Raw genomic sequence first — 15,557 nt, 5'->3', positions numbered from 1 at the left:
GGGGGGGGGGGAGACAAGCTGATGAGAGCAACAGTGATGGCTTTAATGCTACAATATGAGGCATTAAAGACCAACACTTCTCACATGAGCTGAATCTCCAGACCAACAGTTTTCCTTTCATAAAAATATTCAGTTTTAAACAAATTTTGTTTATTCTATTAATTTACCATTTAAACCTGGGTTCACAGGCTCTGTCTCCATAATAATGAGGGGGGGGGAGCAAGCAAAAGAGCACACACTAAACAGAACTGATATACTATATGTACTGGGGATGCCTCTGTTCTTTAGAATCATAGTATATTATGCACAAAAGTAAAATGCCTATGACAAACAACCTGGGCTAAAAAACGATTTGATCTGAAATGGACTTTTCAATACACAAAAAAAAATTTAAAATATGCTGGCATGTTTATGCCCTATTATGATTTGTTACAATTGATACAGCCATCAAACATAAAAGAAATATACAGAATGTCCAGGTGTTTGGTGCCATACTTCAGGAGCATACTGAGGGTTTCCTATTGGATAACTCTGAAATAGGAACCCACTCCGCAAACGTAAAATAGGAGCACTAGGGCGGCATTTAATATAATTTTGTTTAAACTTTTTTTTTAACTTTCTTAGTGGTGGGTGGAGTCCAACTGGGTCCACTCAGCACGGCAGCCACTGATTAGCCTATTGTAGCCTGCCCCAGGTGATTATGATGATGGAGAATTTGGTGGAATGAAGATTGACAGGGGAACTGAAGTACTCGGGGAAAACCCACCCCAGCACCACTCTGTCCACCACAAATCCCACTTGACCAGACTCGGGATTGAACCTGGGCCACCACGGTGGGAAGCCAGCGACTAACCGCTTGAGCTATGGCGCAGCCTTAGTTTAAACTTGGCGCCTAAATGTCGAAGAGCATGCACAGGCTTATTACTCCCTCCAAACTCTTAAGATTCACCTGCTAGAGTAGATGTTGGAATTGGCACCCTCCATTTTCAATGCATGCGTTACGCTGACGAAAGAAACTTTGGCACACCCTTTCAAATATTCCAGGTGTCTCATGGATCACGTCACATGCAACAAGTATTCTGGTCAACAGCTCGAATTCATTATCCACACGCATGTTGTAGAACAGGTTTTTCACATGACCCCAGATGAAATAGTCCAGAGGTGTCAAGTCTGGGGATCGGGGTGGCCAAGGTACTGGGCCTCCTCTTCCTATCCAACGACCATGAAAAGCAGCATCCAGGTAGTCTCACGATATAATGCTGAAGTGTGCCGGCACTCCATCAAGCTGTATCCACATTTGCCTCCACACAATCAGTGGCACATCTTCTAGCAAAGTCAGAAGGTTACGTTCCATGAACACTTTGTAAAAGTGCCCATTGAGTCACGGTGGTAAGAGGAAAGGCCCAATCAAGTGATTGCCAATGATGCCTGGCCAGACATTGACAGAAAATTGCGCCTGATGATAACCAACAACAGTATCATGGGGGTTTTTGTCAGCCCAAACGTGGCTATTTCAACAGTTGAACCAGCCATCCCTTTTAAACTGCGCTTCGTCTGTGAATAACACGTGATTCAGGAAGTTGGACTGATGTAAACACTGGTTCAGTATCCACTGACAAAATTGAACTCATGGTACGAAGTCAGTGTGTACTCGTGTGGGATGATATGGATAAAGTTGTTGGTCCTGCAGGATCCTCCAAACACTTGATTTTGATGTCCCCACAATCTTGGCAATGGCACGAGTGCTGGTAGACGGCTGTTCCTCTATGCAATGCAGTACTGCCTCTTCTGCATCAATGGTTCGAGCATATCTTGAGCATCCTGAATGATTTTGTGGACGCAGAGACCCAATTTCACCTAGTTGCTGGTGAATGCTCACAAACATTTTGCTAGAGAGATGTCTTCTATTGGGAAATCTTTCCCTGTATAGTCTCTCCACTTTTCGTGCATTTCCTTCAAGCACACCATAGAGATAATGCATGCCTCTGAGCTCTGCAAACGTGTAGTCTTCCGCCATTGCAGAAGTGAGTGAATGTAAACAAAGAACTGTCTAGCAGACACACGTTCCTTCATTTACCAAAACAATACTAGTTAGCTTGGGAAAACAATCAGCTGGAGTGAGCACAGTTTGGAGGGGGTAATATGCCTGTGTATGCTGTTTGACAATGCCACGTCAACTTTAAATGAAATTATTTTAAATGCTGTCCTAGTGCAGCTATTTTACGTTTGCAGCCATGGGTTCCTACTTCAAAGTTATTCTATAGGGAACCCTCAGTATGCTCCTGAAGTATGGTACCAAACTCCTAGAACACTCTGTATATTGTGAACCATGTGGTTATTTCTATTCTTCTATCTTAAAAGAAAAATACCATTGTTGTTACTGATAATAGAATTAAATATTCAGCAGTGACATCACCATCAAATTTATTTCAAAACTTACAAACTGATTGTTGAATTACTGGAGAAGAGGAAAGGGTAGAACTGCATTATGTGCGCATGCTCCTACATATACACATATGTAAAAATATGAACAATAATGTGAAACATAAATTATATTCCAGTACATATAAATACAGAGAAGTCAACATACCATCAACGCTGGTAAATGGACCATGTGTTATGACAAATGTGTCAAATTCAATCAGAGTCAGAACTTTGAGGTACATCTTCGGAATCTCAGTTTCAATACTGTCATCATGGGGATCATCCTCTATTGAAGAGTGTTTCACTACAGCCAAGTAAAATGAGCAGTCAATTTCACACTGAGTTGACTCCTTTTCCTTGAACTCAACAATCTAAGAGAACATCAGAACAGTATATGAGAATGTGAAATACTATAATTTTAAATCAAATAAACTGTAGTATAACCTCATTATATTTCAGTATCCTGCTGCACTGGGGCACCATTTTTAAATCATAAAGTATTCTGTCTGTAACACAACAAAGTCAATCCTTTCTTAAAACACACTAAAGTATATTTAATTCACCAAAAAGTAATGTTATATTTTAGCATCCTGTTGCACTGATTTATATCCATCATTTATGCTGTCTTACAGTGCAGTCTTACAGTTTTAATATTTAAAATATATTATTATACATGACGAAGATATATTTTAGTCATTTTAGTATGAAGACATCAGGGCATGCAATGCAGTAGTTAGACATGCACAGAGAAACACCTGAAGATGGCACATTAGTGCTGAAACATGTAGTGCAAAAGAGAAGAGTAAGGTGAAAAAGTGTGTGCACTGTAAGACGGTGAGCATAAATCATGGTCACTAAAAAGTGTTTGTTAAATATTTTAAAATGTCATTAACTATGTACATTCGTTGTCTCTGCTATGTTTTTGCCGTGTATTGGCCTTGACAAGGAACAAACAGCACTAGACACACAATTAAAGTGGATGACACACTAAAAAGGCCAATAAAAAAGATAGGATTAATATATCCTAGGAAGTAAATTAACAAACAACAACAACAATGTGCCAAGGGTACTAAGGAAAAAGTGTACAGTGCAGTGGTCTCCCCAAGTAACATGTTGCCTGATGATCGCCCATGTGCGGCCGATACATGTAGCAAAGACAACGGATGTACACAGTTAGTGACATTTTAAAATATTTAACAAACACTTTTTAGTGAATTAAATACATTGTCATGTGTACAATGGTATGTGTGACGAAATGACAGGTTCCATTTCAGATGATTGGATTTATCATCACTTTGGTTACACACTCTTAATTACACTTAAACACAGCACTTTAGAGTTCACCATTGCACATGAAATAGGATTCTGTCTTCCACTAGTCATTTCCTAGCAATGGCTCTCCACACAGAAACTGTCATTTCTGATCACTACAGATATTACATATGAAATCTTCCAATCACACTTTATATCCTCACAGGCAGACCTCCTGTATTCTTCTGTAGTCCTGGTTCCACTCTGCTTGCTTCCGCCACTAGTTCCACGACTAGTTTCATCTGGTCTGGCCCTTAACATGTAGCTTAGAAATGGACAGCATGGAAATGTCGCGATCAAAAATACTGTTGCATCATCCAAGCATTAATGATGTCATTGCGGTGCATCATGTGGGAATCACGTCAACACGTCACGTGACATCCCCTCCACTGGGGCAGAATGACATCACTGTGCATGCACAGAAGTCTGTTTACCAAGCCGGCCTTAGAATCGGGTTGCATAACCTCGTTCCACTGTTGCATAACTTAGCAACCGACTGTTCATCAAGAGTTTGTCTTCGTGATAGCTCGTTCAACATCTTTATGCCCAACAGCGGGTTGACACGTCACAGTATTTCAGTGTCTTCAAAGAAAGGGCTTTGTTGAATTACAGACAGAATATCATTTAAAATATACAACACCCTGTTTAACCTTCCTGGTGCCAAGTCACAAGGAGCAATTTGGTTTCAGTAGTAATCAACATTCCTCTATTAAATGTTATGTAGTTAATTCTACATAAAAATCAAAACAGAATTGCAGAAACCCTGCAGTCAGTAATAAAAGCATTCTTATTACAACACACTGCACACATCCTTCCATCTTTATAAAGACATGTTGTGGTGCCAAAGTAAAAACTTTTTGCACAAATAACAACAGATATGCACTATGAAATGCGGCAGAAAGTAAAGAGAGTACAAGGAACTAACATGATAAGAGTTCAAGCTACTCTTTATTCCATTTATGCCATTGCTGCATCTGGTCTGGCATTCACAGAGGCTTCAAAATCTCAGCACCCTTGTGGTACCTAGTCACTTCCCAGGATATTTAAATAGATTTTCAGTGTTTTTGGCTTGAAATGTGGAAATCTCTCAACAGAAAATGTAATGTTACACAAGAAACAAAACACATTCAAAGGATTATGTACATAAAAAAGCAGATTACTGAAGACATTTTTCTGCATAAAATATACAGGCTTTGCATTTATAAACACTGTGTATGTGCTACAAGACAGAAATCTAAGCCTGAAGTTCAATAATACTAATAATATATTTGGCAGGTCACACTTTCATTCAGGCGCACACAGCAGCATACTTGGTTGAGGCACTATGTTACAAGCTGGAAGGTCACAGATTCAAGTATTGATGAGGTCATTGGATTTTTCTGTTGACCTAATCCTTCCAGCCGCACTATGGCCCTGGAGTCAACTCAGCCTCTAACAGAAGTGAGTACCAAGAATCTTCCTGGGGGTAAAGAGCACCTGGCACACGACGCTGACATCACCGCCATCTGTGAGCCAAATGTCTAGAAAATGTGGGAACCTCGACATCTCACAAACCTAAGGGTCTATGATATATCACTCTGTAAGGCCAATACACAAATATGGAGACCAAAATGAAATATCTTACCAAAATAACATTGGGGTGTTTATGAAGTCTTACAAACATACGATGACGACCAATCTTAGACATTGGATGATCTGGGTGATGTAACAAAGGTAACCTCTCATGGGGTGTAGCTGGAAGATGCTGAAGAGTTTTCTCACATCGACGCTGCGTTATCCAATACCTGAAAACATTTTACATATCAAAAGTCAACACAATTAGAGACCAGACAGAGCCAGCTGAACACAACAGTTTTTCTTTATATATGACTGTCTCTTGTAGTGAGAGTGTGAAAGTGTGAAAGCAGTAGTGGAGATGCTTCTACAGAGTATTATAATGTAAAGGTGGAGTTATAAATCCAAAACTATGACATTAGGCAAGATCTGAAAGTAGACCATAAATAAGAAAACCTTGTGAAATTTACCAAAAAATGGTATACATGTCTTACACATGGACAGCAATAAGATTCCTCTGAGCAACAGAAACAAAGATGTCATATGGTTCTGTTACACTTATAAATACAAGTATACATACTATGTACGATGTTTGAAAAATATCCAGACTGATGCTTTGGTACAGACAACTGGAATGCTGGTATCCTGGGACAAGCTGGAACATGTGACTGCATTATTCAGCAGTTTTGTATTACTCAGGAGAATTCAGTTTCATTTGTGGCTGCAGCTGAATGTCTTACTGTAGCAGTATTTCTGCCTCTTTATTTGCCCCATCATTATGCAGATGTCCAAATAATTTAAACTCCATCTCACATTCCAAAGACAGATCTACTTCGATATCCAGCTCAAATTCAAACATTTCAAACTATCAGTAATATGTAAGATTTGAGGCTTTCACGGCAGTGACTATGAAGAAAGCAGTTTTCTGGGATTTGGCACCGTGTATATGTGGTGTTAACCAACGTTTTGGAGGAACGTCTGCTTTTACTGGTTCTCACGGTCTCTTCGCTTGCAGATTTCTTATATTTTTTTTTCTTCTACCCTGAAGATGGAGGCGATACGTTCCTCCTAAACGTCGGTTAACACCACATATACACGGTGCCAAATCCCAGAAAACGGCTTTCTTCATTATCAGTAATATCTTTAACTTCTTGAATTCTAGGTCGTTTACATTTCATGCTTATAGGAGTTGTCACAATATGTAATCCCTAAGCAACACAGCAGACTCATGAAGATACAATATCTCACACTTAGGGTGTTCAAAAAAAGTATGTAAAAACTGCTGGATTTAAAGCAAACTAAAAGAAATGTGCTTTATGGTGGAATATAAGCTTCAAACCTACTAATAACTGACACACACCAAAGTACTAAAGCATCATTAGGCCTAAAAGTGTCAAAAGCTGTATTCAGCATCCTGAACCATGGCAGGTTTCCCAAATTCAACTACACTTCTAGAGACCCACTTTATAAACTCCTATTGAAACCGTACCGAAGTTCAGAAACCAGCGTAGGAAGGCGAGAATGATCTCCATTTAGAGCCGTTTGCAATTCTGGTATGAGAGGAGCATCATACTGTGGCACATGGCACTGTAACATCCCAGTGTGTGTATCCACAGTAATAAGAAGCTGCTCAGCTCTCAGGCATGGTTGAAGCACTGGAACTGACAGGATGGCAGGAGAACCTTGTAGATGGCCTGCAAAAGCAAGACTTAAGTCGCAACAGTTCTAAAACAAAACTAACCCACATCATTAGTTGTTCTCTCATAAACCAAAGGCTGGGAGTCACCTCAGGGGGAAGGTAAAAGCTATTTGGGTGCGGCACCAACACTCTTCCAAGTAACTTAACAATCCATATCCAAAGCAGTGAAGGGTTACATTGGAATAAATATATTCCCTACAAGCCAACAGATCTTCCATAACACTAAAGTTATTTTGTGTCTTTTTTCCTTACATTACATTGCATTGCAATGGATCCAAAGTTAGTAAAAATGACTGTAGGATGTGGAATATGTCATATAAATACAAAACACATGTACAGTCCCAATGGAGTTCTCACACAAGAGAAACCAAGAATTTAATTTCTTCAGGAATGGAATATTTATTATCACCACTCCTAAATACTGCTGTATTTTTTAAGGATTTACTGGCTACTGTTATAGTATGACTGTGTCCTACATTCTGATATCAAAACAAAAACATACATGTAGTTACTATAGGATTCTGACGATGATGTATAACACACTGATATATTGGGTTTCTGGACTTTATCCATTGTCCTAGTTTTTAAGATAACAAAAACACGACGTTTCGGAAACTGGATCTGTTTCTGTCCTCAGGTGAAGGAAAAGGGGAACACCTATTCTGTTGGGTCCATTAGAAAGAGCTAGCCTCAATCACTGCTCCAGTGATTGAGGCCAACAGAATAGGTGTTCCCCTTTTCCTTCACCTGAGGACGGAAACAGATCCAGTTTCCGAAACGTCGTGTTTTTGTTATCTTAAAAACCAGGATGATGGATAAAGTCCAGAAACCCAATATATCAAAAACATACATGTTAATTCCATATCAAATTAACTCAGAACACTAAATAATTCGACTAGATCCCCTCAGATTTTAGTGAAATTTGTAAGACAGAACCCTTCAGAGAGGTAAGTTACAATCCCAATTTTTAGATGAGTATGAATAACAGTTTTTGACTCATTGTATGTAGCTCACACAAGCAATATTAAAAATATACAAGAGAATTGCACTTACATTCCACATCTTTCAGCATAGTTTGTAGTTCTTGCTTCAGTTCTGTGAGACGACTCCGTGTTCGAACATATATTGTATGCACCAAAAGACGCTCCATGGATAACAAATCAGATCTTATTGCTCTATCAGCAATTTCACATTCCTGTTAGATACAAAATAAAGTTTACAGACTTGAGGCGCTCACAGCAGTGAATATGGAGATTACTGTTTCCTGTGGAGTGATTTCATGTAGTCAGGTAGACAGTTACGAGGGGGGACCCAAAAATAACCGGAAACGACCTGTTGCGCACGCAGGCTTTGTAGTTACGAGTTGTGCTGCTAGGTGGTGTTAGCTGGGGGTCTCCCGCGACTGTTAGTGAGCTGGCGTCAGTCTGAGTTAAGTGGTTTGTCTGTGGTGCTCTGTTGTGTGCGTTCCTGTTTCAACCCTTTGGCGATTAGTGAGATGGCCGACCAGAAGGAACAAAGAGTGTGCGTGAAATTGATGAAGATCGTCGAAAGACCATTGACCAACTTTCTGAGGAAACGAACATCTCATGGAGCACGGTCCAGTGAATTTTAACCAAAGGTTTGCACATGAGACGGGTGTCTGCAAAATTTGTTCTTCCCTTGCTCGGAGATGACCAAAGAGAAAACCGCGTGAATGTTTGCCGCGACTTGAAGAGTGAAGTGCAGTTTTCCCTAACAGAAAGCAAAATTTCACGCACACTCTTTGTTCCTTCTGGTCGGCCATCTCACTAATCGCCAAAGGGTTGAAACAGGAACGCACACAACAGAGCACCACAGACAAACCACTTAACTCAGACTGATGCCAGCTCACTAACAGTCGCGGGAGACCCCCAGCTAACACCACCTAGCAGCACAACTTGTAACTACAAAGCATGCGTGCGCAACAGGTCGTTTCCGGTTATTTTTGGGTCCCCCTTCGTATATGTACTTTGAAGCAATTTGCTGCTTCCATCCTTATGGTGAAAGTTCTTCTACCTTGATGATGAAGGCATCAAATTCTTCCAAAACACTTCCAGATTACATGGTGTCACATCCCAGAAGACTGTAATCTTAACACAGTTTGCTCATTACAAAATTCTAACAATAAAATGAAGTAAACTGATGGTTGATGACATGAAGGAGAGGTTTTACAAAGACTAGAATGTGTATTCAATAAATTCCCTAAATACCATATGAAAATTTTGTTAGATTTCACTGTTAAAGTAGGTAAGGAAGTCATTTTCAAACCTAAACCTGGAGATGAGAGCTTGCACGAAATTAGTAATGATAATGAAGTTAGAGTAGTAAACTTTGTCACATCCAAAAATCTCACTATCAAAAGTACAATGTTTCCACGTCGTAACATCTATAAATTTACTTGGACATATCCTGAGGGAAAGACTCACAATCAAATTGGCTATATTTTGCTAGATATGAGATGGCATTCAAGCATACTTAATGTCCAGTCATTCACGGAAGCAGACTGTGATACTGACCACTATCTCTGGTGGTGGCAAAAGTTAGGTAGAGACTGACAGTGAGTAAACAATGCACAGAGTTTATATGGGCAGATTCAATTTCAAGAAATTAAATGAGATAGAGGATAAAGAGCAATATCGTGTTCAAATCTCATATAGATTCCCAGCTGTGGAAACCTTAGACACTGAAATGGATATTAATTGAGCTTGGGAAACTACAGGGCGCATCAATGAATCGGGCGAAGTGGGGAGCATGCCACTACTGCCATCCAGCAGCCTACTTCAAAGCGTTTTAGTTGAAACAGAGCTGTGGACTAGAGCACAACATGATTTTGCTGTGAAAGCATTTTACAAAAACGGTGACAGTTTCATGAATTTCAATGAGTTTGGTATTCATCGCAATTGTGCCGTTCCCTCTGCCCATCCCATCAAGACCTGGATTCAAAACTTTGAGGCTACTGGTTCTACACTAAAGAAGAAAGGTGGTAGCATAAAAACAGGATGCACACCCAAGAATGTAGCGGCAGTGAAAGAAGACATTGAACGAAGTCCACACCGGTCTGGGCGTTGCCATGCTACATCACTCGGGCTGTCTGAAGCCAGCATTCAATGGATTTTGCACAAAGATCTCCACTTCTACCCCTATAAAATTCAAATTACACATGCACTACATGAACANAATGGCCGGCTGAATATATTACCGCAGGAGCCGCGGCCGCAGAATTCAAATGACCACGTCAAAGGGTTAATTAATCAAAACCAAGATGTCGTTAACAACTTACTGATGAGCGATAAAGCTCATTTCCATTAATGAGCAAAATTTCCCCTACTGGTCGGCCACAAACCCCAAAGAAATTTATGAGAGACCACTTCACCGTTCCAAAGTCACAGTATGGTGGGAAATATCTTCCGTTTCGAATTAGTGGCCCGCACTTCTTTGAAGATGGGTGAGAAAGGGTTTAAGTGTGACTGGACCACAATACGTTCACATGTTGGAGAGCTTCTTAGCTCCTACACTTGCTCGACTTCCAGTCAAGGAAGAAACGTTTTCCAGCAAGATGGGGTTACATGCAACACAGCACGAGCTTCCATGGCAGCTGTGAATAACCTGTTTCCTAACCATGTTATCTCCAGATATAGGGACACCATATGGCCAGCCAGGTCACCTGATCTTTTCAAATGTGATTTTTTCTCTGGAGGTATCTGAAATCCTAAGCTTTCAAAGCTCCAGCGCCCCACACAGTTCAGGAGTTGAAATATCAAATTTGGGAAGAAGTTGAATGAATTCCCATAGAGATGCTGCAAAGAGTAATGAGCGACTTTAGGAAGAGACTTACCAAGTGCCTAAAGCAGAATGGTGGTCATGTGTTGGATGTTATTTTTGGGAAAGAGACTTCTGTTTCCAGTGAGTTAATTGGGAAAAACCAAATTCTTTTATGTTTGAACTCGGATCTTAGAGATAGGATGGTGTGGTATGGACTGGGTCAATCTGTCTCAGGATAGGGACCAGTGTAGGGCTCTTGTGAACACGGTAGTGAACCTTCAGGTTCTATAAAATGATGGGACGTTCCTGAGTAGCTGCACGATTGGTGGCTCCTCCAGAAGGCTTCATGAAGTCAGTTAGTTATGAGAAAGAGAAAAGGAAAAGAACTGTTAATTAAGATTAATGATGTGAGCAGTAAAGTGAAATGCAACAGAATGAAAAGAGATCTCTTTTTGGGAAGTAACAACTTCACTCTTGTATTGCTATTCTATTACTCTTATAATATCTAATACCTGGTATCTACAGTATCTCAATGAAAAATTCAGAACAGCTGGGTCCAGTGCTGAATTCTCCATGTCACACAGTATAAAGAAAAAATACAGTTTTATAGGATTTGAGATTCTCACAGCAGCGGCTATGAAGAGTTCTTCTGGAATATAAAGCCATGCAGTCTGCAGAAAATCAAAGTTTTGGAGTAACATGCCGATTCCATCTTCAAGGTCAAAGAATAAGACACGTATGAAACCAGCATAAAGCAGAGTTTGCTACCTGCTTCATACTGGTTTCCTGCTTGGACCATTCTTTGACCCAGAAGATGGAGGCAACATACATGTTTCTCCAAAATGTAGGCTGATTTTCAATGGACTACCCAGCGTTATATCTCAGAGGTCAGAACTCTTCAAAACACAATGATCTCATATAACATATGGATTCTGCCACACTTCTTTTCCTTCTTTAGGTCCCAATTATACTGCAACCCTGATTTTGTGGTTTCCTCCTAACAACAATTTGAACTACACAACTTATGTACAATATATATACGAGTATACTGAAGTGTGTCTACTTGTAACAGTTACTAAAAAGGCTTCAAAGCAAGGGCCAAAACACTAATAAAACTTAAATAAAAATAAACATTAGGAGGAAACAAAATTTACTTTGTTATATTGAAGAATTACTAATCAGTAAGTAAAAATTAAATCATACATAACTGTTAAATTATGTGGATATTTAAATATGCTTTGGAATTTGATGGTTATCTCAACAATAACAAAAAAAATATTCATAACTTTAAGATATTCCTATTAAGGTCCATAATTTTTAAGTGAATATTTTTCTGTTCGCTCAAACCTGACTGAAATAATGTATATATGTACTTAAGCCCTGACATAATGTACTCAACTATGGACTAAAACTACATTTGACCACTTCACCAACACAAACTATAATTAAATTTTTCTATCCAAAACGTGATCATTGCATGCATACAGACAATGGGTGAGCACAAATTTAGTGACACTCAGTAGTGCAGAAGATGCCTACAATTACATACACTGTACCTTACTGCCAAGTGACGGGACATGGATAACAGTAAGAGGCCGTGCTGGCTCATGAGTATCCACTTGTACTGTCAGTCGATATCCCAGTTCTGACCTTGGATCTTTGCAGGTTAATTCTCTAAAACAGGAATTATGGGAAATTATGGGTACAGACAAGTATAACTGTAAAATTATGCCTGTACTTATTTAAGCATTACATCAAAAAGACAGAAGCAGTGGAGGTGTAAATCTGAACATTCTTAACCTTGGCTTTACCACACAAGAAAAGGTCACCAATAACCATTGGACAGGAGGCTGTGTGAGCTTCTTTGTCACTGTGGATGCAGAAGAAGAAAAACCTCACTCCCTGCCAGGAATCAAATACTAATTGTTCAGTCCATAACCTAGTAACTATACTAATTGGTCTATCCTGGTAATATTATGCACTATTAAACAAACAAATAACACTATATTACAACACATGGCTGGAAATATAATCATTCATACATTTCTGTTGCTGGAAGAGTCGAAAATATTAACTATTTCTGAATGTGAATGACTTGTACTGTTTTGCATGGGTCACAAATCTGTTAACATAATAACATGTCATACTACTATTGTTATAGGCATAAAACTATCTATCACATGTCTGGAACAATACCTATATGAAAAGATGAAAAATTCAGCCTGAAATCAAAGATTGCTAAAATAACTTCAATTAAAGAGTATAAAGTCAGCAAATCAGCAGTTTCAATTTCTTATAACATGAAGAAATTAAGAGAGATGACTAATTACATTAAAAGGTAGGAAGAAAGACCTGCCATGCAAAGTATATATAGATATTTATTAAACTGAAACACAGAAACCACATGCAAGTAACAAAGGGAAGCAGACTAGACTCCCTGTAGTATTAAAAGAGAGGCAAAGCTTAACCTTACTTTTCACATAATACAGTATCAATCATGTAACAACAAAACTATTAAATAATTATCACCTCCAATATGAGATAGAGAGACATTTCCCTGGTGTATACTCATCCACATGAATGTGATCATCCAAACGATCTCTACACAGACGAAGTGTTTGTGAATACAGCACCTGTACAAAAACCATTCAGTGTTATCAATAATAAACTGGAAGCATGTTTACATGATCTAAACCAAACATGACAATGAAGCAAAATATAAGCAAAGTTTCATTGGTTTATGGCTTAAGGGACATTTAAAAAAAACAAGCAAACAAATGACTAACAGACCTCCCTACTTAAAGTTTTCAGAAACAATTCTCATATTATATGTCATAATTTGAACAGCAGAATTTAAGATATATCTGCAGATTTTGCTGACTGAACAAATACTTGATGATAAAAGTACAATTTCCCTCAATGGCTTATCTCCAGTCTTTGTACAAATATTCTTGAGCTCCAGAATGCTATAACAGTGTTTCCTTCAAAGCAGACTGAATGAAACTGAGCTAATAAGAATGACAAAAGACTGCTTAACCTTTAACAAGCAGGAATAGAATATTATGCAGTCATATTGAAATTTGGTGATAACAATTTATTGTAGAGGAAAAGGGAATTTTAAACCTCCCAGCTCTGCAGTGCTGGAGGACATATATGTGGTGCAATCCAAAGTTCCCGAAACGTATTAATAAAAACTATTAGGTCTTACCTGGATCTTATTCTGCACCATCACCTTCAAAGTAGTCCCCTTGGGAGCGCATACACCAATCCCAGCGTTTCTGCCACTTTTGAAATGCATCCTGGAAGTCTTTCTTTGTTAGGGTGTTTAGTACCGTCTGCATTTCTCCTTGAATTTCCTCAACTGTATCAAATCTTCGCCCCTTCAACTTGATTTTCATCGTGGGGAAGAGAAAGAAGTTGCATGGAGCTAAGTCTGGTGAGTACGGTGGGTAGGAAAAAACTGCCATCTTGTTTTTAGCCAAAAATTCCAGCACAATGTAAGCCATATGCGGTCATGCATTCTCATGGTGGAGTACCCAATCGTTCATGCGCCACTTCTCTGGACATTTTCTCCTCCTGTCCTCCATCAAACACCTTAGAACATCACGACAGAACTCTTTATTGACTGTCTGACCAGGAGCAATGAATCCTTTTGAACAATCCCGTCAATATCAAAAAAACAGATCAACATGGACTTAATGTTGCTTTTGACTTGTCGAGCTTTTTTTGGCAAAGGTGAAGAAGGGCCTTTCCATTGCGACAATTGCTGCTTACTTTCAGGGTCGTAGCCATAAACCAAATTTCGTCACCAATGACAACCTTCGAAAGAAAGTCTGGAACTTCTTGAAGCTGTTGCTGAAGTTCCCTGAAGACTTTCAAGGGATGCTGCTTCTGTTCATTTTGCAGCAGTTGTGGTACAAACTTCACCACAATCCTCCTCATGTTCAGTTCCCCTAAACATAACTTAGTCCCAAGGTGTTACAGAGGTCTTGAATGGTCAGTCTACGACCTTGCAGAATCAGATCCCTAACTTTCACGACATTTTCTGATGTGGTGCCAGCTGACGGCCAACCCGAACAATCCCCATCATCAGTCGATGTTCAGCCATTTTTGAAACGCTTATACCAGTCACAAGTTTGTGTCTGGCCTAAACTGTTGTCACCAAAAGCTTGCTTCACCATTTGGTGCGTTTCTGCAGCAGTTTTCCCCATGTTTAAAACAAAACTTTATACAGACACGCTGCTCTCTCAGGTCAGCCATCGCAAAACCGCAAACTCACGGAAACACAACAATGGAAATAAGTTCACCAACAATAAACCCAACCACTCAACTCGATGCCGCTTGCCACACTGATTCAAGAAGGGTGTGTGGGGAGACACCTAGTGGTATTTTGACGTACTCATAACCATTCATGCGCAAAATTCAAATTTTGGGAACTTTTGAATTGCACCATGTATTAACTTGGAGTTAATGCATTAGGACTGAAATAACAGAACACTCAGCCAGCTGGACCACATCAACCCAATAATGTGATGTATGACCAATACAGGTTAAACAAAAATAAAAATCTGGTGTTCACCATGATCTGATTTTGATAAGAAGTATGTAAGTCTGTACTATGATATGGACCTATTTCTTTAGAGTAACATCCTGACACTCTCATGTAGCAGTCTGAGACAGTATAATTTGTGCGTGCGTGCATGCGTGTGTGGGAGAGGGAGGGAGAGAGGGAAAGAAAGCTATTGGGAAGAAGTTAAGTCTACTTCAAAATACCTCAGCACAAACATAG

At 39.4% G+C, this 15,557-nt stretch overlaps 1 protein-coding gene across 4 annotated transcripts in view; it reads right to left on the bottom strand.

The window, feature by feature from the left end:
* Positions 1-15,557, bottom strand: part of LOC111874377 (mediator of RNA polymerase II transcription subunit 14) — a 70,838-nt gene that overhangs the window by 39,545 nt on the left and 15,736 nt on the right. For all 4 annotated transcript variants that reach the window (XM_023869835.2, XM_023869836.2, XM_023869837.2 and 1 more), the window contains exons 8-13: positions 13,298-13,401; positions 12,325-12,442; positions 8,042-8,183; positions 6,779-6,983; positions 5,360-5,519; positions 2,591-2,795 (exon numbers count right to left, since the gene is read on the bottom strand). In XM_023869835.2, coding sequence (XP_023725603.1) covers positions 2,591-2,795; positions 5,360-5,519; positions 6,779-6,983; positions 8,042-8,183; positions 12,325-12,442; positions 13,298-13,401 — 934 coding nt within the window. The remainder of the gene's footprint in view (positions 1-2,590; positions 2,796-5,359; positions 5,520-6,778; positions 6,984-8,041; positions 8,184-12,324; positions 12,443-13,297; positions 13,402-15,557) is intronic.

This window comes from Cryptotermes secundus, unplaced genomic scaffold (assembly GCF_002891405.2).
Source record: "Cryptotermes secundus unplaced genomic scaffold, Csec_1.0 scaffold197, whole genome shotgun sequence".
Taxonomy (NCBI): Eukaryota; Metazoa; Arthropoda; class Insecta; order Blattodea; family Kalotermitidae; genus Cryptotermes; species Cryptotermes secundus.
The sequence above is the reverse complement of the archived record's forward strand: the minus strand, read 5'-3'. Positions and strand labels throughout refer to the sequence as shown.